General features: G+C 31.2%; 1 protein-coding gene across 2 annotated transcripts; it reads right to left on the reverse strand.

Moving 5' to 3' along the window:
* Nucleotides 1–5,819: 5,819 nt before the first annotated feature.
* LOC125870591 (serine/threonine-protein kinase KIPK2-like) lies at nucleotides 5,820–12,515 on the reverse strand. 2 transcript variants are annotated; one of them, XM_049551051.1, is made up of 4 exons: nucleotides 12,320–12,499; nucleotides 11,557–11,572; nucleotides 8,442–10,848; nucleotides 5,820–6,780 (listed from the first exon to the last, which is right to left on the reverse strand). In XM_049551051.1, exons 3-4 carry the CDS (start codon nucleotides 10,658–10,660, stop codon nucleotides 5,937–5,939), a joined length of 3,063 nt encoding a protein of 1,020 aa, XP_049407008.1. In that variant the 5' UTR covers nucleotides 10,661–10,848; nucleotides 11,557–11,572; nucleotides 12,320–12,499; the 3' UTR covers nucleotides 5,820–5,936. The 2 variants fall into 2 exon arrangements, with proteins under 2 accessions (XP_049407008.1, XP_049407006.1); XM_049551049.1 differs by lacking the exon at nucleotides 11,557–11,572 and having other exon boundaries at nucleotides 12,320–12,515.
* Nucleotides 12,516–23,934: the final 11,419 nt, after the last annotated feature.

Here is a 23,934-nt window from a genome sequence, read left to right on the forward strand (position 1 = left end):
CCTGACAAACAGTGCAACTTAACACAATACCGGTGGTGCAGTGAAACTGGTTCATTATTGTTTTTCATAAACATAGCAGGGAGGGAATGCAACAAAGCAGGGTGAGCAGGGAGGGAGTGCAACATAGGAAACAAGCCAACATAGCAGGGAGAGAGTGCATCACAAGAAGCAAGGCACTATAGCAAAGAGAGTAGACAACATAGCAAACAGTGTAACATATAACAGCCCCTAAGTGATTCATTATTTTTACCATAAGTGTCAACAGGCAACCCTTGAATATTTTGTAGACTGATAAGATTTGATAGGGCAAAGTGCAAGGTATTTAATGCCTGAGAATTTAAAATTTCAACAGAAAATAGGAAGGACTTCTGTCTTATTCAATCAGTTTATCCTTCCACACTTCTTCCAGACTTTTCTCGCATCGTGTTCAAACTTTTGTTTTACCCTTGGTGGTAGTTGCCTTGACAGCAGCAGCATCCTTCTTCTCCATTTTCTGCAAGAAATTCATTAAGATTTTCATCATAATTGTGATCTCTTTTATAATAATTGAATGCTTACCTTTTTCCTTTCTCAGCGATGTTTACTGTATCTTTCAACTCCCGTTGAACAGATGTCGCAAGTCCAATCATCACTTTTACTTTTTGTTCCATTTGTCACTTTGTAATTCACATTCTCATTGTCTTTTCCCTTAAGATTGGCTCCTCTGTGAGGTGTTGGCATCTTTTCCTGCTTTATACAATCAAGAGAAACATAGTAACTGAGTAAATCGATCCAAGCAATTTTTTTTCTTTTCAAACTAGATCTAGCAATAACTAATAGTACTTATTACTAATCTATACTAAAACATTGACATTGAACCTTGAGGTCTCTAGTTCAATCCCAGCAGAGACTAAAATAATTGGGTGATATCTTCTCATTTGTCCTAACCTTGATGGACAAAGGTACCAGTGTTGTTAGTGGGAGGTGATAGGTATCCATGGAATTAGTCAAGGTGCATGAAAGCTGGCCCCGACACCACGGTTATAAAAAAATAAAAGTAAAAGAGAGAGAACTTTGGACTATTGTTATAAAAGTTATCTTCGTCGTGACACTATCTTTAAACAGGTTGAAGGATTATTAATAGATCAATTCTAGTAGGGATAACTGAGTCATTGTCTTATTTATCTGGCTTCCACATTCCTATATTTAGTGATTAGTGAGTATTTTCTAACTCATGGTAATTGCAGGTTTTATGTGACTGAAATCTTCCTTGCACTAGAGTATCTGCATGTGCTTGGAGTTGTATATCGAGATTTGAAACCCGAAAACATACAGATTTGGAGTTTAGGGTTTGTGCTTTGTTATTACCTTTTTGTCCTTTACTTTTAGGTTGTTAACATATTGAAATTACTAGTTTTGGTTGCGTGTGTTGCACGTATATTTCTATTAGTTTGTGTCAAAATCTTATATACAATTTCAACTGATATGTTAGACAATAAAAATAAATATTAAAGTATATCGAAAAATGTAAGTTTCTAAGGACAATGAATATTAATCTTATATTTTAATCTTGTTACACTTACATTCAAAATTGATTTAATATTTGTAAAGTTAAAATATAACTTAAGGTAGTTTTGACACTAGTAAACATGCATACATGCTTCTCTATGATGTAAAAGAATACAATATTTCTTTAAAATGTTTTTATAGAACATTCCACACAATTTCTATATTAGATTTGAGATATATTTGTCTACCTATAATAATTTACACGTTTGTCTACCTGAAAAAGATAATACAAAAGAAAAAAAAAACTCCTAATTATATTGTGCTTAAATGCAAACCAATTGAATTAGTATTATATGTGGTATTAAGTAGTCATTTGACCTTTTCTCTTAGAGATATTGCTAGTGGAATTTACTTCAACATTTATGGTGTGAGGATTTTATTAAGTCATTAAGGCAGTAAATATTTATAAAAATGGTGAAAAAAATGTAAATGTATGATATTATGATTGATTATAATGTAACTTTTCATTTAAGGTCTTTCCACTTGTAATATGATACATGTTTTATTATTTAATGATTAATTAAATGATTTATTTTATTATAATTTAGTGTAGGGGCAAAATTGGAATCCAATTTTGCATTTTAAAGCTTCCTACTTTGGGCACGTGCGTTGCACGTGTACTCCATAACGATGAATATGAATTATTAAAAATCACATATTTTCTTTTAAAATTGTGTTTGAGTTACAACAAAAATATGAAAAGTAAAATGATAAATGTTTATAGTGTATAGTTAACTCATAAGAAGAAACTCTTTTGTATTTAGTCATTCCCTTATTATAATTTCGATATATAAATTTTATATTTGCTTTAAAAGACAAAATAAAATAACAAAAAACAAACATAGAGGCACACTACCTTATGATTAACTTCCTTAAAATGTCTCTCTTGAAATTAAATTAATAGTTATACATTTCAGGAAGATAAAATGTTTTAACATTAATTAGTAGAAGATGAAACTCTCCCTCTCATCAAGTAGAATACAATTAAGTAATTCAAATTATGACTAAGGAAACTTAATTAGAAGGAAATAACTAAATAATTAAAGTGCAACAGAGATGACAAATTTGTATTTGGTAGTGGTATATATTGATTTAGCTACAACTCTTCATATTCTTTAATTTAAGATTAAAAGAGGGAAAGACTTGATTCATGTACTTATTTAAAATTCTAAAAATCCTAATTGACTCTTGTTCTTCCACACTCCCTTTCTAATAAATAACTTACAAGTCAAAAAATAATTAAAATAATATTATTTAATTAATTAGAAAAAAGGGGAAAACCTTGATTCATGTACTTATTTAAAATTCTAGAAATCCTAATTGGCTCTTGTTCTTCCACATTCCCTTTCTAATAAATAACTTACAATTAAAAAAATAATTAAAATAATATTATTTAATTAATTAGATGTTTAATTTAGTTTAGGGGTAAAATGGTAATCCAACTTTTCATCTTTGGAGCTTCCCACTTTTAGTAAGAATAGTCCGTGCGAAAGATATGAATTACTGTCAAAATCACATTTTAATCCGTATCAAAAGCTAGTAAACAAATATATAATTTAAAATAGGTGAATTCAAATAACTTCTTTATTGTATGTCAAATTGATTAGACATTTGATGAACCTGCAAAATTTAGTTTGGTAACTAAAATAATGAGTTACATTTTTAAGTTATTAGGTTCAAACATATGATATATTAGTATGTGCAAAAATGAATAACAAAAATGATTAATGTTTCTCATTTAAATGCACAATAAGAAAATTTCTATGTATACCTTAAATTGATATACAAGTCCAACATTCATACAATTCTAAATGCTTCATGGAAGAAAAATTCTATAATGGAGAAAGAAAGCAAGAACGAAAAGTTGAGGATACTGCAAAGGAAGTCCTCATGCCCCGAAAAGAAAAATTTGTTATTGTTAGAGACAACATATCAACATATCAACATAAGATTGTTCACTGTTTAATACTACACATGTATTAAATTTACTCTCTTTTTTTCCGCTACTATTTTTTCTTCTTGATTACCAATTTTCAGCATTTTTTGGGTTATCTTCACTTGCAACTTCTAACTCTCTTATCTTCTTATGTTGAATTGTGCAATTTTCCTAATTCGATTTCCTATTGTGAGCTTCCATCTTTGTAAATTGGTTCTTAAATAGCATTAAGAAATGACCCTTTAAACTTAAACTTTAATTCTAAAATTGATTTCTACATTAAAGTGATGAATGACTTTCCATATCATAACTTTTCAAATTCTTCCATTATGAGATTTATGATTACGATTAAAAGCAATATCAATGTACTCATTTATCAAGAAAATGATAATTTAATTATTTAAAGGCTTAAGAATTTCAAATTCTACCATTATGTAATTAAAATATTTATATTTAATCAAATTTTAATTTAGTAGGAAAGCAAAATGGTAATTCAACTTTTCACTTTGGAGCTTCCACCACAAACTAGAATTACCTTTTAATTTATTTATTTCCAAAACTAGTTTTCCCCTTTCATGAAAAGTTGTGACATTTATGAAAAGTTGTGACTTTTATGAAAAGTTGCAACTTTAATGAAGAGTTGCGACTTTTATGAAAAATTGTGACTTTAATGAAAAATTGCGACTTTTATGAAAAGTTGTTGCGACTTTTATGAAAAGTTGTGACTTTTATGAAAGGTTGTGACCTTTCCGAAGGGTTGCAACTTTTCCAAATAGTTGTAACCTTTCTAATAATAAGGCACAATAAACATTTGTTCACACTATCCTTTGTTGTCTATAAATAGAAGGATTTTCTCTCATTTTAAAACAACGAAAATTCTTAACCTCCTCCTCTTCTTCTTCACAATTAAATATTTGTGTACTTTGCTTCTATTGAGTGAGTCACTGACACCATTGCTTATATTACAGATCATGGTATGTATTTTTACAGTCATTAATTTATTATTATGTTATTAAGGATAAATGATAAGATGTAATAATTTTAATTTTCCTTTACATTATTAATGTTGTTACTACGTAATCTTGTATGTAAGATAATATAGTGTTTAAGTTTTAATGACTGATAGATTTTAAGTATTATTTCATAAATTCCGTGAAGTTAAATTCCCGCGCGAAGCGCGGGTAATTTTACTAATAATATATGATATGTGATAAATTACTTGAATTTAAAATTTAATTTCTTTGAATTGTAAGACTAAAGCAGATATAAATATTTCGAGTATTCGAATATTAAAAAAAAAAAAATCAATTTATAAAGATTTATGTAGGCCAATTTTTTATAAGTATCAATAATTCGAATATCAATTTTTTAATAGAATTTTATTGGTTTATATTGAAATACTCTCTTTCTAATAATAATTATGTAAAGATATTGTATCCTTTGTAATTACATCTGTAAAAATATATTAAATATATACTTAAGTGAGCATTACAAAAAGGGTGAAAGAACAAAGAGAAACACGAATTTTCTTGACTATTGTTCTTTATCCCTTTTACGTTAAAGAGAAACGCGAATTTTCTTGACTCAAATTTAGCTCAAAACGGTTAGACATTTCACTAAGGTTTTCAGCAACAATTTCAATTGCTATTAAAGATAATTGGCAGCAACAATTTCTTATGCAATTTCTTTTAATTACTATATATGTAAGTTGTTGTGAATGAATATCCAGATATACTTTTACAACTTTAATTACACGACAGTTTTATATCAGTTAAAGTTCCTTAAGATCTTTTGTTATTTTAATTACTTGTAAGTAGTCTGTCATTTAAAGTTTACCATGAATTTTATATAAAGTTTTTATTGAACTATACGTACAAGTTAGTTATTTGAACTTTTGTTTTTAGCTTTCTTCTTATTATGTTATTTCACATTGTTTAAAATTTAATTGTAGATTTGGTTTAGTTTTCAAAATTAAGGATAGACTTGTGTAGTTATAGTTTGTATTATCTTTTCGAACAAAATATATTTTTAGATTACTACAAGTTTATACATAGCTTTTACCATAGCGCGAAATGGGAACAGGTTTACTAGTTATGGATATAGGCATATAGCACAAAACAACAAAATTAGATCTTTTCAATCATCGTAACAGTATCCATCAAGATTTATTAGCTAAATCGACACAAGTTAGGCTTGCTCCAATGGTTGAGCACCTCCACCATCCACCGGTAGGTTGAGGGTTCAAATACTATTGATCTTCTTGAAAGAGATAAAAAGGTTAAATAAATCATTTTTCATGGGAAATAAAGTGGCAATTGCATAGATGGATGTTATGTAACTTTGATTCTTGTGATGTAGATGAAAAATTCCCATGTTCTCAGCATTTTATATCACATAATTACAAGGAGTGGATGCAGAGGGTACATCCTAACCAGAGTGGTATAGAGATTTACTAGAACAACTCAAATTCTAAATGCTCTTTTGAACTATACTCTAAAAACATGTTGCTCTTCTCCTTATAAGCTAGTTTTGTAAATCCAATGTCACAAAGATCAGGTACTTCAGGTGGAATGGCACACCTTATCAATGCCCAGTTCATACCATCGAAGAAGGGGTGTCGTTTAATCTCAGCAGCCCCTGTTTCTGTTCCCAATCGATTCTCAGGCTCCTTCACAAGAAGTCTTCTGATTAGATCCCTTGCCTGAAGACTGACAAGCGGGCTATCGGGAAATCTGAGGTTCTGCATGACCACATTGGCCAAAGTTTCTTCATTTCCAGCACCTTTAAATGGTGTCTTCCCATATAGAAGCTCGTAAAGAAAAACACCTAAAGTCCACCAATCAACAGCACTCCCATGGCCCTCACCTTTAATGATCTCGGGAGCCAAATATTCATGCGTACCAACAAATGAGTTGGACCGTGCTTCTGTTGGCTCTACCACAAGCTGAGGCAATGATCTGTTAAAGGCTGCAGCTTCTGCTTTCAGCCTTCTTGCTCGTGCGGTGGCAGGTAAAATTCTGGGGCTAAAGCAAGAAACTTGACAGGACGGTCCAGAACAAAATGGATCAATACAATTAGAGCCCGCGCATGGACCAGAAATCCTGGGAGCTTCAACCCCCAATGAAGATGATTTTAGAAGAGTGGGATTAACTGAACATCTGAGTGAGAGGTCAAAATCTGTAAGCATGATGTGACCATCTTCCCGGACCAGTATGTTTTCGGGTTTCAAATCCCGATATACAACTCCAAGCATATGCAGATACTCTAGAGCAAGGAGGACTTCAGCCACATAAAACCTGCAATTACCATGAGTTAGAAAGTACTCACTAATCACTAAATATAGGAATGTGGAAGCCAGATAAATAAGACAATGACTCGGTTATCCCTACTAGAACTGATGCTGTCAATAATCCTTCAACCCTGTTTAAAGATAGCGAAGATAGCGTCATGACGAAGACAACTTTTACAACAATAGTTCAAAGTTCTCTCTCTTTTTCTTTTATTTTTTTATAACCGTGGTGTTGGGGCCAGCTTTCATGCACCTCGACTAATTCCATGGATGCCTACCACCTCCCACCAACAACACCGGTACCTTTGTCCACCAAGGTTAGGACAAATAAGAAGATATCACCCAGTTATTTTAGTCTCTGCTGGGATTGAACTAGAGACCTCATGGTTCTCAACCCACGCTATTGACCACCAGGCCCATGTCAAATTAATATAGCCTCACCACAAAGTTATTTGATCTTAACTTGAGCAAAATTTAGATTTTATATTTTGGCACAGCAACACTAGATTAAACAATTAACTGTGTTCCCACAACAGATAAACTAATTATCCACATCTAAGACAACCACAAAACATTTTCCAATCAAATGAACTCTCAATCTTCAGTTCTTCCTTTTTGATCTTTTTTCTTATTTTGGAGGAAATGCAGAATTCAATTTCTACCTTATCCCTTTCTCCTTTTTTGGTTTGGGGTTGAGTTGAGTTAGGAGGAACAAAGGAAGACATATCTAACCAAAGAAACGAGCCAGCAAATTAAAGAATTTGCCTTGTCAATAAGCCACAAGACATTGTAAGGCTTAAAACCAATGAAGTTTTCTTTTTTAAGGTAAATAATTATATTCCTGTTGGAGAAATCCCCATATAGAAGTAGTATACCAAAAAGTAGAGAAACCTAGACCAAAAGATGATTATCTACAAAATGTCATCCAAACGTGTGTGCGACCAAGAAGCTCATGGGTGCACAAAAAGAAACTAGAGACATGAGGCTACTCCTCGAATGTAGAAAATCATTGTTAACCTTTCAAAAGCTCTCCTATTCCGGTCCCTCCATAATAATACTTATATGAGAGCTAGTGGGGGTACATCCCATGCCCTGGGTCTTCTTTTCTTCTGAAGCTCAGTTATTCAATGCCTCTGTTGTACTCAGCAATCAGCATGACCCACTGTATTCTAAAGCAATTCAAAACCTCCCACCACATCAAGCTACTTGACAACATAATAATAGGCGGCGCATACGAGACCACTTAAGCTTATGGTGGTGGGTATACTAGATTTAATGTCTTAAGTTAACAAACTTATTAACAAGTCTGCGTCAAACTCTATATCAAAGCCACGACAAAGGTGGCATTCTTCTCCTCTTCATTCCTTTTTTTGGGGTGGGTGGGGAGATGGGATACTAAAATTTAATGGGTCTAAACATTAGATCAATCAAGTGGTGTTGGTTTAGATTAGTTCTTTGTAAATAGAAATAGAAAAAATCACCAATGTATAGACAAAATCCATTTATTCCAGTAACAATTTCAGACTAATTTATACATTCTACCACCCCCGAACACAAATCAAAAGAGAACAGAGATGCATTATGTTTATGCTGAAATGCAGATTTTTCCTACCAAAGCTTCATTGTTGTAATTTTGAGTATAATTTATTAAATTGGAGTATATCATACCGTGCTGCTGGTTCAGGAAAATTTCTGCAAGGCTGCTTCTGCCTGAGGACATGCAAATCACCACCTGGACAAAACTCCATAACTAAGCATGATAAGTTGTCCGATGTAAACTGCGCATAGAGCGTAGGTAGAAAAGGGTGATCTAGCATTCTCAAAATCTCTCTTTCAGTTTGGGCCCTTGGCAACTTTTTCCTTCTTGCCAAAAATTCATTATCCATAACTTTTATTGCAAAGAAGCAATTAGTTTCCAGCAGCTCAGCAAGATACACTGTGCCAATGTCTCCACAACCAAGCTTCTTCAATAAATTGAAATGACTTAACCCCAAGAACCCGTGACGTTTCCTCACCTGATTGATAGCCTCCCACCTGCCGTCTTTAGACATGTGTGGCCTATTCCCAGTACTAGACCCACTTAGATTGCTCTCGTCACTGATGGTTGTGCTACAACTGTAATCACCAATACTACTCTTTGAGCTCTGTGAAAAGTCCCCTGGCTCTCTAGATTTTGATGCCTTGTTGAATTTCAAGACAGGGGTAACCCTGTCATCATGGCCGTTATTGGCGAAGCCTGGTTTAGTAGCATGACAGTTATTGCTATTTTCACTTGCTTCAGCGGCTGTACATCCAGAACCTTGAATTGTAGGTCCCTTACCAGACTCATTTCCTACATTCTTGAGAGCACACTGACATTGCTGACAGATAAGTTGCTTAGGTGATTCCATTGGACCATTTACTTCATAAGTCAGATTAAAAGTGCCGGATGTTGCTGTTGCTTCCGGTTTCGCTTTCTTCTTGACAAGGGTCTTGAGCTTGCCTGCTGGCTTTGCAGTCTGAGTGGTGCTTTTGTTTGATTTGCTCTCCTTGTTGCTTCTCGCGGCAGTAGATGAAGAGACATTTTGCAATATGGCTTTCCGTCTCAGCTTAGGAGCTTTTTTGTTTGCTATTCTTAATGATGCAACCGCACTTCTATTGGAATTATGCTGCAAATTTTTTGGTCCAGACCCCAAAACATCATTATTAGAGGTAAATGATGATGAGGATGTAACTGAAGTTTGGACTTCTTCCTCAATTGACACAGTTCGTAGTGATTTAATCTCATGAAGATTCGACACAGATGCATTCTCCTTTTTCAGGTGAGGGGAGTTAAAACTCTGAATAATTGGTACTTCAACCGATCTAGGAGAAGACAGGACACTTTGGTCTGGTAACTTCATCTTGGGTTCTTCGGGGTATCGAGGCATCTTTTGTGAAGTGCTTGATGTGCTTACTGCTGGCATTGTCCTCTCTTTTCGCCGCACAGTTGACTCAGCAGACACAATGACTGGTTTATCAACAAGTCTAGGCGAACGTGAAGTGTTTTGGTTTGGTAACCTCACCTTTGCTTGTGTAAGCTGTTGAGAGACCTTTTTACCATAGTTCGGGACATTTTCTTCCAGAAATATTCTCTCATTTTGCTTGGCAACGGACTCCGCACTCTTAATAGTCTGTTTACTAACACATTTAGGAGAACAAAGGGTACTTTGACCTCGTGACTGTAGCTTTGGATCTCCAATGTACTGAGGCGGCCTCTGAGAAGAGTTAGACGTGCTTTCTGCCGGCACTATTCTGTTATTTTGGCGCATTGAGATGGATGGCTTAATGACAAGTCGTGGAGAAGAATGGGGACTATGGTTTGCTGATTTAACATACAGTTCTTGGCGGTAATGGGGCACTTTGTCGAGTGTTCCTGAAGTGCTTTCATCTTGTACTAGTCTCTCTGTGTGAATGAAACCAGATTCGCTTGGATCTGTAAACCTGTAAGAGCTTGTAATCCTTCCAGCTTCTGTAATGCTTGGAGAACCCGGTGGCTTGGATAGCCGCTTCATTGCCGCCATTTCTGCCGCCTGTGAAATGCATAAACCCCGTAAGGCCTGCTTCAGAGAGACTGGCTCTGAAAACCCAATTCCTGGAGAATGAGATCCACCGGCCCTCATCGGCCTTTTTGAGGCATCTCTTCTCACATGATCTGACAAATCCAGACTTTTTGATGATCTTAGATCGATGGATGCAAAAAGATGATTAATATCATCTTCTAAGAATTTATTAGGTCCTTTTCTAACAAAAGGAGGCTTCTGTTTTCTGCCTGATTCTCGTACTTGTCCTGACCTTTCAGAACGTTGGAACATCACCAGCTCATCTTTCACCTCAATAATTTCACAACTACCAGAATATGAACCCATCACTTAGAACTGGTCGGACAAATCACCAGACACTCAGCAATCAGAAGGTAAAATGATTAATTTTGGAGGTCTAAATACAACCATCATTCAACTGACAACCACCTTTACAACCATACATGAGCTTCATAGGTCACATATAATCCAAATTTCTAATTTGAACCCAATCATGTTGCTATCTACCATTCAACCTGTAATGACAATTAAATGCTATCATGAAATAAGTGAAGTACCAACTACTGTGTATTCCTTAAAACATCAGAATCATTGTCACATAAAATGCTTAGAATAAATACACATAAGAGGTACAAAGCATGAGGATAAGAAGATGGATGACTATCAAGCATTTCATTTAGGGAACAGAATTATAGAAACTCGGATATAATTACTCAGGAATATCTCTAAAGAACCCAAGTTGCTAAGATCTCAGTAACTATTGACCAAAATTTTGAGACCAAAGATTCCACATAGATCCATTTATGGTGCTGTGAAATCTTTTTCACAATCCCAGATCTCCTTTCATTGTCACATTCCTCTCAAAAGCAGGGTCAGGAACGACGAATCTCTTTATGATAAACAGATCTACAGAAATGTATTGTCGTTAAATACTTGCAGAGTATTATATTTCTCAATGAACTCTTAGGCAGTGTTAACACCCTATTGTTTAATCAAGTGTTAAAAATGGTCCTTAGAAGTCTAACTCAGCTATAAATATACATTCAGTTCAATGGCATAGATCCATTTCAATTGAAATACAGCAAAATGCTCAGAATAAGAACAAGATTACAACTTTCAAGAAAAACAGTTCAATATGGGATTTAGTTTTTAACTTCCACCATTTCTGCAAAGAGAAAATGGAAACAAAAACAACTTGAAACCCAAAAATGCAAACCACTCACCTAGCTGACCCCCATCCTGGAAGAAAAAGAAAGAAAATGCTAGGAAAATGAAGAGAACAACAAGAAAAACAATTAGCCAAATGAAAGTCCAAAAGAACTACAGGCAAAAACTTTTGCAAGTACACATTACTTTCCTATAAGGAGAACACAAAAAGGGTAAAACTTGCAAGTATCAGTACAAATCCAAAAGCACATAAAGTCACACAACAACAAAATAATGCAAGAAAAAAAGGTAGTAGCGTAGAAATCAATGCAAATTAGAAGGTTAACTCCAGAGACTAACTAAAATTAAGCAAAAGGGTGTCCAAAACTACAAACAAATAGTTCAAAGCTCAACAAAACTAGCAAATCAAGAAAATATGTAGCTTAGAAATCAATGCAAAGAAGGTTAACCTCAAAAAACCCACTAAGATTAAGCAAAAGGGTGTCCAAAACTCTGAACAAAAAGTTCAAAGCTCAACAAAACTAGCAAATCAAGAAAATGTGTAGCTTAGAAATCAATGCAAAGGAGGTTAAACTCAAAAGACCCACTAAAATTAAGCAAAAGGGTGTCCAAAACTACAAACAAAAAGTTCAAAGCTCAACAAAACTAGCAAATTAAAAAAAAAACATGTATAGCTTAAAAAATCAATGCAAATTAGAAAATTAACTCAAGAATACCACTAATTAAGCAAAAGGGTGTCCAAAACTACTAACAACAAGTTCAAAGCTCAACAAAACTAAGCAAATCATGAAAAATATGCAAAGAAAAAGAAGACATTACCTGCCAAAAAAGCAACTGATACAATGAAAGATCTAAAGCTCAAAACTTTCATAAATTACAGAAAAAATGGTTTCAGAATTCAGATTCTCAAAGAGTGAAAGAAGAAAGAAAAAGGGTGTATAGTATTTCGGTGGACAAAGATGTGAAGAAGGAAGAGAGAAAGGGACACACAATTTTATTTTATTTTATTTTAATCTTTTTTTCTAATTTCATTTTCATACACTGAAAAATTTTCTTTCATTCTGTGTTTTTATTTTTTCTAACATTTATGTGGTCCTTCTAAAGAAAAAAAAACATGGGGTCCACTTCCTGGAGGTAGATAGTGGGTCCCATGTATCTTAGGAAATATATATTTCATTTTACAATTTTTGTTCATATGTTATTATATTTCATTTATTTTTGGAACTAATTGCCTATCTAATATAGAATAACTGATTAACAATACAAATTCAACATAAGTACATAATATATCAGTATACTTAAGTAATATAGCGGTTAATGACTAAATTATAATTCTGTGATATTTGATTATGCATATTTAATCTTTAAAATGATATATTTGAGCTTTTTACTTGTGAATATTCACAATTTAATTATGATTATTATTCGTTTCACACTTAATTAATAATGTGTTGTATTAAGTTTGTATCGTTGTTTTATATTCAATAATATAATTATCTAAAAAAATCAAGATGAATATTCTATGTAGTAGCCAAAAATTCTTTAGCCTTAAATCAAGATATTAAAAAAAATATTTCAACTTGATATCAATCTAAAATTGAATGAAAAAGCAAATCACTTATCAAAAAAAAAAATACAATTAATTAAAATACTAGTGATCAAATAAGGATGTTGACATGAGAAAAGAAGGTGAGAACTCAATTCTAAACATCCATAAGCATAGGAATTAAAAGTCCATATTTTAAGTAATTAATAGCGAAATATATATAATTATATATCACAACTCACAGTCACAGAATTAAACTTTAACTTTATCAATAATCAAGGGATCAAAATATCATTAGCCTTTTGTTAAATGTACCAATCAGGCAATTAATTTTATATTTTTTGTTTACCTAGAAGATCAGTGTATAATAAATTATTTGATTAGAGAAATATTAAACTGTTGTTAGAAATCTTATTTGGTACTCACAGCGTGCTTGATCTCTAACATTTTGCATTCAAAATAATAAATAAATATTTACTTTCTTAGGATGCTTTATTCCTGCAAATTTTTAATATATGTTTTTTTTCATTTTTTATGTTTTGTGATCCAATTTTATTATTAATAATAATAGAGAACCCCACACCCCACACCCTCACACCTTTTAGTAATATTATATATTTTTTAGGGATAAGGGTCTGAAAAATATCCTAATTTTGGTCGAATTTGTTGTTGCGATACTAAACTTTCATGAGGACCTATTACCTCTCTAGACTATTTAATACCGTATTTTAAACATATATATTTGCTCACTTGGACATAAAAAATAATGCAAAATTATAAATAGTAATGTGTCCACGTGGGCACATATATACCTTTAAAATACACTATTAAATAGTTCAGGGGGTAAAACAATACGGTATTAAATAGTATAGGGAGGTAATAGGTCCTCATGAAAGTTTAATATCGCAACAGCAAATTCGATCAAAGTTGGGGTATTTTTCAAACCCTTATCCCTATTTTTTATTTCAATTTATGCATCATATTTTCATTTTTACTTATATTTAAAAAAACAAACTCATTTTTTATTTAAAAATAATAATTTTAATTTTTTTCTTAATAAGATATTTATACTATATAACTTATTTTAGAACACAAATTCACAAAAAATTAATGTTCAAACAGGGTCATTCATGTCTAATAAACTTCAAACAAAAAAATGGTGTATTAGAATTGAATGTACAAGCAATTGAAGAATGAGAAAGGAATAACAATAAGACGAAAGAGAGAATTTTGATATCTTATTATCGTCACATAAATCGAAATAAAAAGTAGTACTATTTTTCTCAACTTAACATGACATTTGATTGTTAGACACTACTTAAGTAATATTCTTTTTTCATAAGTAACAATTATTTAATCTTTTGTTCAAAGAATTATTCATTCACTTCTGATGGGAAATTGGATATGTAACTGCAATATTATAAATAATATATTTTTCAATAAATTAGTACTTTACTCAAGAGGCCTAACAACAACAGCCAATTAATGGTCTTTTCAAACACTATTAATAGATTGGAGAAAGATTTTTTAAAATTTAAAAAAACAGCTCAATTATATATAAGTAGGTGAAGTTATTAAGAAGCTCAATTATGAATCATTATGAGATTTTAATTACATTTAAACTTTGGTGGTCTTATTTGTATATTTATAAATGTTAGTATAATTTTAATCTTATCGATATCTCATTCAAAAAATATTATCAATCTATGAATTATGTGATATCTATACTTCCGATGAAGTTAGAAGTTTGAGAGTTAAAATTTTAAAATATATGTACAAATTTTTGGTGAATTTCTCGTATATTGGATCTCGCTAAAATTATTGATTCTTCAAAACTTGTATAATAAATTACGTATTTTCCCCTTAAACAAAGTACAAATATTAGAACATTTAGTACGATACTTAACATAGATAATTGTTAGATGGGAAATGATACCTTATTAGCTCTACCAAGTACTATCTAAGTTGAGATTAATTACTTGCTAAAATATTTTATGGCATGAGTGATATTATTGGTTGAAAGCTTATGTGACAAACTAATTAGTAATATTGTATACACTTGCCGGGATTATGATGGATCGGATGAATTCCTCCGTCTTTAATTAAAGATATAGAGTTGGATTTTTGGATATGAATTTTTTTTTTAATGAAAACTATTGTTCTTTTAATAAATAGGTCTTATACGACACAAATCTAAATTAATCATGGTTCAATGAAGATGATAACATTGGACGGAAAACTAAAAATGATAAACTAATTAGCCAGACTTTTTATACCATTTGTCTTTTATGATAATATTTCACTATAACAACTAAGTTTTATTTAGAATTGATTTCTCACACTATGTTATATTATTTGTTGTTTAAAACAATTTTTCGTTATAGTAGATCAAACAACTATAAATAATTTCAGATAAATAACATTGTTATAAATAGATATGATTGTTATACTAACACCACGGAATTTGGTGATGGATGTAACTCATTCACCCTTAATCAAAAGTTTTATTAAATCTTGAGAACAGAGAATTAGTGAATTTCGAATACCAATTAATTTATGAAACATACTACTTAATTAGCACTACTAGCTCACCAAAAAAGAAGAAAAGGTAATTTTGTGTACTTAAAAGAGAACAAAAGTAGAGTGTTAATCAATTATCAATTACTCCATGCACCAAGAAGCTTCATGATTATGGAGACTTTTTATGAATGATATCAATTATACTGTATGATTTGATTTCTTTTTTAAAAAATAGACTTAACTCTTCTAAAGTTGGTGGTTAGAATAATTATATCTTCCTTTTCTAATTCATTTGTTTCCCTCTTTATTCCTAGCATATCTTATCACAACAACAAGCACAACCTACTCAATGTACTTCATATTCTAGACACTCATATTTTTACAATAATTATTCAAAGCTATTTAACAAGAAATCACTTTCTATCAAAAATTTCTATATTTTCATGTTTGAACCTGAAATCTGCACTTAAAAAACTAGAAATCTCATCCATCCCATGTTATTAGGATATAGAAATAGAAAAAATAAATGCATGCAGTATTATTGACTTTGGTTAATAATAATAATTTGGCACTATTACTATCACACTATATTATATGTAAAAAACTCATTGCCTTATAATTATCTTTGTATCACGAATTTGTATATATAGTACAATTTATGTGTTACTGATTTTTATATTACACTCCGTACATTTTATAATTTTGACATATTTTTTATTTTTAGTTTTCACCTTGGTGTTTTTTCACCTCGGTGTTTGACATGAGTTAAGCATAAACGATGAAGTGGAGATTCATATAGTTATAATATTTTCTTATTTGATTTTGGTCATTTCATTTGGGTTTAATTAATCTAAATTTGTATAGCATTTAACTCATTGAGAAAGCTCTTCACCTCTCCCCGTCAATTTTTTTTTATTTTAGGACTCTAAAATTATTCATATTTGTAACCTTTTTTACCGCATAAGTATAAAAATATATTTATTTTTTAACTCCATATTTATTCAAACTTTGACTTATAAATTGTAACAGAGATAATTCTACTTTCTAAACCAACCAAAGTCAGCTCATTGATCTGCCTAATTCAAAATGTCATTAATAAAAAGGACAATATTTCAGAAAAATAAGTTTTGGCAAATTTGTTATTACATTTGAAATAAATATTTATTATGCTTCTTCATCTTCAAAAAATTTATTACACTTGAAATAAACATTTATTGTACAATTATTTCATTATTTTTATTTGAAGTGTATAGATAAATATATATTTATGAGCACAATAATACTAGCTAGATTTATTAGAAACTTGTAGCTATCTTTAATTAGTTCAAATTAACTATCCACCAACATAAATTTACATTTAAATTTTTTCCCTCTTTTCTTATACTCTCCAGTCTCTTGATTAAGGAGCTATTATGAGTATCTTATTTAAAAGTTTAAATATTTTTTGAAGAAGAAGCAAAATAACAATATGGGGAGAATATTAAGCATCGATTAATTCAATGTCAACTTTTGATATTAGATTTCGACCTTTACAATATGATCTTTTCAGTAATTTAAACAAAAGTTATAGTTGAGATCATATTTTTCTTTAATTAGTTATATACAATTCTTTATATGTGAATCTGATTTTTTTTCATAAATCAATCACATGTTTTTCTTATTTTTTATAATGAATGAGGTTGAAATTCGAACTCAAAACCTTTATATCCAATATTATATTATAGCATACACATGATCATCCCATAAAGAAAACTTAGATAGCTAGGAATTACACTTCTTTTCTCTAATTTGATTAAAATATGTAATGACCCAAACCGTCGTTATTTAGGAAAACAAAGCTTTCCGATCAAGATCACCGTCACGAAGTTCGGAAACAAGAATCGAAGCCAAACCCCATGCAGCTGCTTGGTGCCCAGGTAGGCTAGGTTTTATTAATGGAGTAGTTATAAATATGTGCTCACTGCGTAGTATAATGAAAATCAATGGTAGGAGTACCGAACAAAAGTTGATTAAATCATAGGACGAAGCCTTAGATGATGAACTAGGGCTAAGTATGGTCGAGTTATTATTTAAGTGGTATATGTCCATGAATACTTCACTGTGATGGTTGTGAATTCGTATTAGTGCGATGCATGTCAGTAATTACGTCGTTATAATGCATGTATGTATGTAAATGTTGCGTTTTGGATTACACTAATCGTATATAAGATTAATTGAATGAGGTATGCCATAAATCATGACTTGATTGTATGATTATGAGAATATATTTGTGATTGTAATTGTGGCTTATTGAATGAATCGGGTGCTGCGTTCCGACACACTAACTTGAATCGGTTGCTACGTTTCGACATAAATATGAGATCAATTGCCATGTTTCGACATAAACATTGGATCGGGTACCACGTTCTGGTATGCTAACAGTTTGGGTTTGGGTTCCATAAGAGGACCAATAACTTGACATAATTGTATATCTTGAGGATTGTGAAATTGAATGTGGTTTGTAATGATAATTGATATTGTATTTTCCCCGAGTTGTTATATGATTATGAGGACTTATATCTGATTGTTCTTCTATGTTGAGTAAACTTGTTACGTATCTCGTTGTTAAACGAAGCGGGAAGGCCAAGGGCTCAAGGGTTGTAGTAATTGAGAGAGAGGGTTGTTCGTGTGTTGCAAGGGCGATAAGTGGGGGTAGTGTATGTGATGTAAGTACTTAGGTGGAGTTCACCTTGAAGAAAGGGATTTGTGGTTAGTAGTTAGAAAGCTTGATGTAATGTACCATGTGGCAAAAGCCTGGTAAGGTGAAGAGAAAGTAAGGGTATGTCGTGGTGGTTAGTCGGAATGCTTGTAGTTGTATTCGTGGACTCTTTTGTGCGTTAGGATGGTTAGGCTAAGATCAAGACCCTAGTAAATAGGTTGACGGAGAAGGTGGTTAGTAGTAAGGATGCTAGTGTAATTCTGAGATATTCCAGAAAGGGTAAAGGTGGAGAAGCGAGTGGTTTATTGCATATTCTTGTTAGTTGATTTCTTATGTTATGCAGTGGGCGTCGGGTTGACCGATGATGCCTACCAGTACGTGTGATTTCGTACTGATACTACTCTTGCTATGCCTTTTTGGCATAGTCTGAATGCAAGTTGGTGATGCGATGAATAATTCAGCATCTTCTACTTTTCCTTCCGCATGGTGGGAGCTGTGTCTTTTCATTATTATGTCCTGATGTACTCTTAGTAGCTCTTGTACCCGTTTAGACTAGATCCTTGGGGTGTTAATTACTTTACAAGTCTTAACCCGAATTTGTTTAAGAAGGTTTTCATTTATAAAAACACTATGATTTCATTTATCTCCGCTTTTCATTAATTTTCCGCATGTTTTAACTATTGGAATATGAGGGTTCTCCTATTTAGGTGTTAGGGTAGGTGCACGCACGGCCCGGTGGATTGGATCGTGACAAAATAGCATAAATTTAATTAATCAAAACTTCAAAACAAATATGATAAAAATGTGTTTTTTTTTAAAGGAAACAATGTCAGAATTAGCAGCTTAGGAGATGAGGTGTCTGTCAGACTTTAGGTACAAATCATTTTTGGCTGATTCTGCCTATTTTTGGACTTTTACATTTGAGAGAGTCACCTTTTGGTGTGTATCCCAAAAGGTTTAAAGCCAAATAAGAATAATTCATAAAGTTTCAAACCTAGGAGTATTTTTTTTTCGATGTCTGAATCAGTTTATGCGTATTTTAATTAATTTTATTAGATAATTGTTATATCTATCAACGATAGTTATCAGGTGAAAAATACACTAGTAATATATTTTTTCATCTCAATTCATTTGTTGTTTTAATTTATTATTAATATAAAAGGAATTAAAACTATTTTTTGAGTTTTTAAAGAATTTAAGAGAAAATATATATTTGAGATAGGTTCAAAGTGGACCTTAAATACAGTTATTAACAATTTTGATCTTTTCTGTTAGTTAAATTATACATTAACAATTTTGATCTTTATGTTATTTAAAATTAAACATTAACAATTTTGATCTTTTATGTTAGTTAAAATTAAACATTTATGTTTTTATTTTCATCAAATATTTAACAAATTTTGATTATTAATTAAGCTAAAACTATGAAAAATGTGTATTTTATTTTTTGGTGATGCTTCTCAAGCAAATATTTTTTTAGCAAAAAATGAAAACCTAAATTTGCAAAATTTATTTATGTAATAAACTAAGAACAAACATCAAATGGTGGGGGGCCATAATGAGTGTTGAATACTTCCTTTGCTTGAAGAGAGTGAATTATAATAGTAGTTTGCTTTTGAAAGGTACTTTATGAAAGTCGATCCATAATCCTAAAAATACAATCGATAAGATTATAAACTTTTCTATTTTGTAAAATACTTTTGACAATAACCTTTAGTTAAAATATGGATATTTTGAAAATTTGATCAAACAAATTATTAATTTCTACTATTTAAAAAAAAAGAAGGATTTTGGTGCTATTCAATTTAAATCATTTTAGGACCATTCAAAGAGTTATTGACCACAAAAAAATATACAATCATAAAAAGAGGTTCAAGAAAAGCAACTCTATACATGCTAGAACACTAAAATATAGTAGACAACTTTCTTATAATATTGTGGAACATGTGCCATGGAGGGGAGCCTACCAAATGGCTAATATGATTAACAAAAAAAAAGAGTAAAAGTAGACTAAGGTATGAATGCATTAACCATCATACACTTTAATCAGTTCCTAATAGTATTTTATGCATTCACTTTTACTTAAAAAAAACGTTAAGTTTAATATTTATTCATAATCAAAGTTTCGAATCTTAAAAATATAAAAACCTGTTGATAGAAAGTGACATTTACTCCCTCACAATTCTACGCGGTGTGAAGCTACATTAATCAGATCAATAACTACTAATAAATATCAAATGCTTAAAATGGCAGCATGTTGTACTTATACATTCTTTTATTTCCAATTTTGTAAAAATTAAGTAAAACTAATGATCATACTTCACTTTACTTATTCCAAGCTCCAACCAATTATCAAGTAATAAATTCATGTGTGTAGCATAAATTTAAATTAATCGAATAGTAAAACAAATATTGATAGATATATTTTTATTTAAAAAAAAGTGTAGGAGGAAAGAAATGGTTTGGTCAATTTAGATAGTTTAGAACTTAGAAGTAGTCATAGTTGGTGGCTTAGCTTTGTTAAGAATCAAGAGGCATGTGGCCCTTAATATCAAATGTTATCAATCTGTGTATAAAAAATCAGAATTATTGATTTCAATAAACTTTGCAGAAACACGAAGTAACCAAAGTTTAATAAACCAGTAAGAATAGATGAACATAAATTAATTGACAAAACTAAAATCTGTAATAAACGTACCACAATCTGGAAAAAACAGAATCAAAATAAGATCAAGCCCACTGAATGCACAGTGTCCCCTTAAGGAAATTATTCCCCTCTAGTATCCGAGGTTTGATTTGGAATATGTCCTCCCAGGATAGAAAGATCTCAATCACCAGTGTATTGATACCCAAAACGCTGGTGTCAGCGAACCACTCAACAGTAGTAAAGTACACGAAGAAATTTTGTGCAGAAGAAGAAGAAGAAATCAGAAAATTTTGTAAGGAATAAATCTGAAGAATCAATGTATTTATAGGCAAGAGGAACTGATTCCGAAAGGTTGCAATCCTTTCAGAATCCACACGACCATTCATGAAAGTTTGCAACCTTTCAAACGGTCATGGCTGTTTCTGAAAGTTGCAACCTTTCAGAACAGTCACTGCGGGAAATTTAAATAAAACAGGAAAGATTTAAATAAAACGGGTCGCGCGTGGATCCGAGTCGGGTCGGGTCAATTAACTAATTAATTGAATCGGTTAATTAACTAAAATAATTAAAACAAACTTTGTCCAAAAAATAATCTCTCGATCATTTCCATTTCCATTTCCATTTCCAAAGCCGAGCGAGCGACGACGACGGCGCGAGGGGGTCCCTCTTTCCAACCCTTTTAACAATTAATAGGAGTGTTTCTATATTTAAACTCTCCTATTTTTCTTTCCACCACCGATGAGGGACAAATATCTTTTCAATAAAGCATAAGAGGACTTTTCAAGTTCTCAACTTTTCAAGTTCCCGACTTTTTTCAAGTTCCTCTTTCATCTTCCCTCAATTTCCCATTAACTCTTGCTACATACCCAACATCAAATGTATCATGTACAATTAAACTATTTCCACCTCATAATATAATAAGAGAAAAGTAAATAATAAGTCAAAAATAAATAACTTTAACTATTTATCAATATCTAAGGATGGAAAGTTACTAATATAAGTCTTATACTTGCAATTCTTTTTTTTTAAAGTAAGGTTTAAGTATTCATCATATCCATTATTAATCAAAGATCTCGATTTTAAATTTAGAAAATGAAATTGTATTTTATAAAGAGCACGGCTTTTATCTCATACAATGTGGCTATTTGACATCAAATCTAAATTAAGTACCACACTTCAAAATAAATTAAAAAGAAATATGAGATAGAAAAAGAAAAAGTGTAATTAACTCCCCCTCCCCCTCCTTAGTTCCCCTCATATGTGTTCTCTTTGTTTGAGTGAAGCTTTCGATAAAGAATGTGGATTTTTTTTAACTCATGTCATTTTTATTCGTTATATATTTTGTGTGTAATATACTAAATAATATATAAATATACTTAATAAAAAGAAACATATCAAAATGAGGATTTTTAAATATTTTATTTTTATTCAAGTATCATATCTAATATCCTCCCCTAATATATAAAAGTTAAAAAAGATCTTATATCCTCTTAATCTAGTTGTTTTGACATGACTTTGGATAGGAATGTCACAGGAAATAAGGAAATTGTTGGGCATAGCAACAAATGATTGTGACCAATTAGAACGTACTTTTTGTTATTTTGCCAAATATAAAAATAACATACACATGCCAAAAGAATTGTCTAATCTATCTAACTTTGCCCCCACTATCAACAAAAATACAAAAATCTGGAGAGTCAAAATAACCCCTTGGTTTCAACTTTGTTATGAGGCATTTATTTATGTAAAAAAATTGAACAAGAATCGCATCGGAGTGAAATAGTAAATATTCATTCATGTTTAATTAAAAGTTTTTTTTGAATTTTGAGAAAATTACATTTGATTAAGATTTGTTAGTATAAATTTAAATTAGTGAAATTCAAAATAAATATCAGATCAGATTAGATAAGAAATTTTAAAAAAAAATACGATGTATTATATTGCATCTAACAAATTTTAACGTGCAAAAAGGGGATAGAGCTTTCAATTAAAGTTAGATTAAAGGGAAAAGTATTACTAGTAATAAAATAAGTTAAACAAAAGTTAAGTCAATTTACAAAAAATAGGAAAGAAAATTATAAAAAGGAAATTATAATAAAAAACACTTATTAGAGATAACCAAACTCCTTCAAAACATTAGTCTCATTCAACATGAAAGAATACTTGCCTGATGCTTATCCAATCATTATTATAATTTTTATAATAAAAATTACATTTTTTTTTTTGCTAAAAGCTTATTTAATATTATGTTGATCTTCCACATGCTTTGGAGCCACAATAAATTAAAGTTGTGTTTGTGTGATCTAAAGATTACGAGTTCGAGTCGTAGAAGCAATCACAAATATTTGCATTATGAGCTGTCTATATCATCTTCTTGGATTGCGATCCTTTCCTAAATCCTACATGAATGAGAGATGCTTTATGCAATCGAATTGCCTTTTTATGTTCTTCCACTTGCCAATTCATATATCATGTTATTCAAATACAATTTCTAAGCATAAATTAATATTGACATATTTTGTTACCTTTTGAATTAGATTTATATATAGTTAATAGTTCTCCTAGAGAATATTAGCAGTTGACCTGGTTTAATTCCAAAAAGTTTTTAAAGAAAAAGGGGGGAATATGGAATATATTTTTTTTTAAAAGTAGAGAAGGTAGTTTCTAGACTTGGGCCAAACTTTTGGGGTTAAAAAAATAAAAAGTGATAGTTGTGGATCTTGATTTGTCATTTGTCAAAAAGTAGAATAACTATCACTTTCTTGAGAATTTTTCTCTGGGAAAGGGATAGTTGATTTTTGTGTTGTGCACCACCCCCCCCCCCCCCCCCAAAAAAAAAAAAACCCAACCCTCAAACTCATAATATATTTGTTGGTCCCCTCTCTAAAAAGTTATATATTATATATACAAAATTCACTAAAAATAATTGTTAAATGAATTAATTGAACTAAATTTAATTTAGTTAAAATGATTTAAATTAACAAACGCTAAGATAGGTTGAGTAAAAAATAAGCAAAATAATG

This window comes from Solanum stenotomum, chromosome 7 (genome assembly GCF_019186545.1).
Source record: "Solanum stenotomum isolate F172 chromosome 7, ASM1918654v1, whole genome shotgun sequence".
In the NCBI taxonomy this organism is placed as follows: Eukaryota; Viridiplantae; Streptophyta; class Magnoliopsida; order Solanales; family Solanaceae; genus Solanum; species Solanum stenotomum.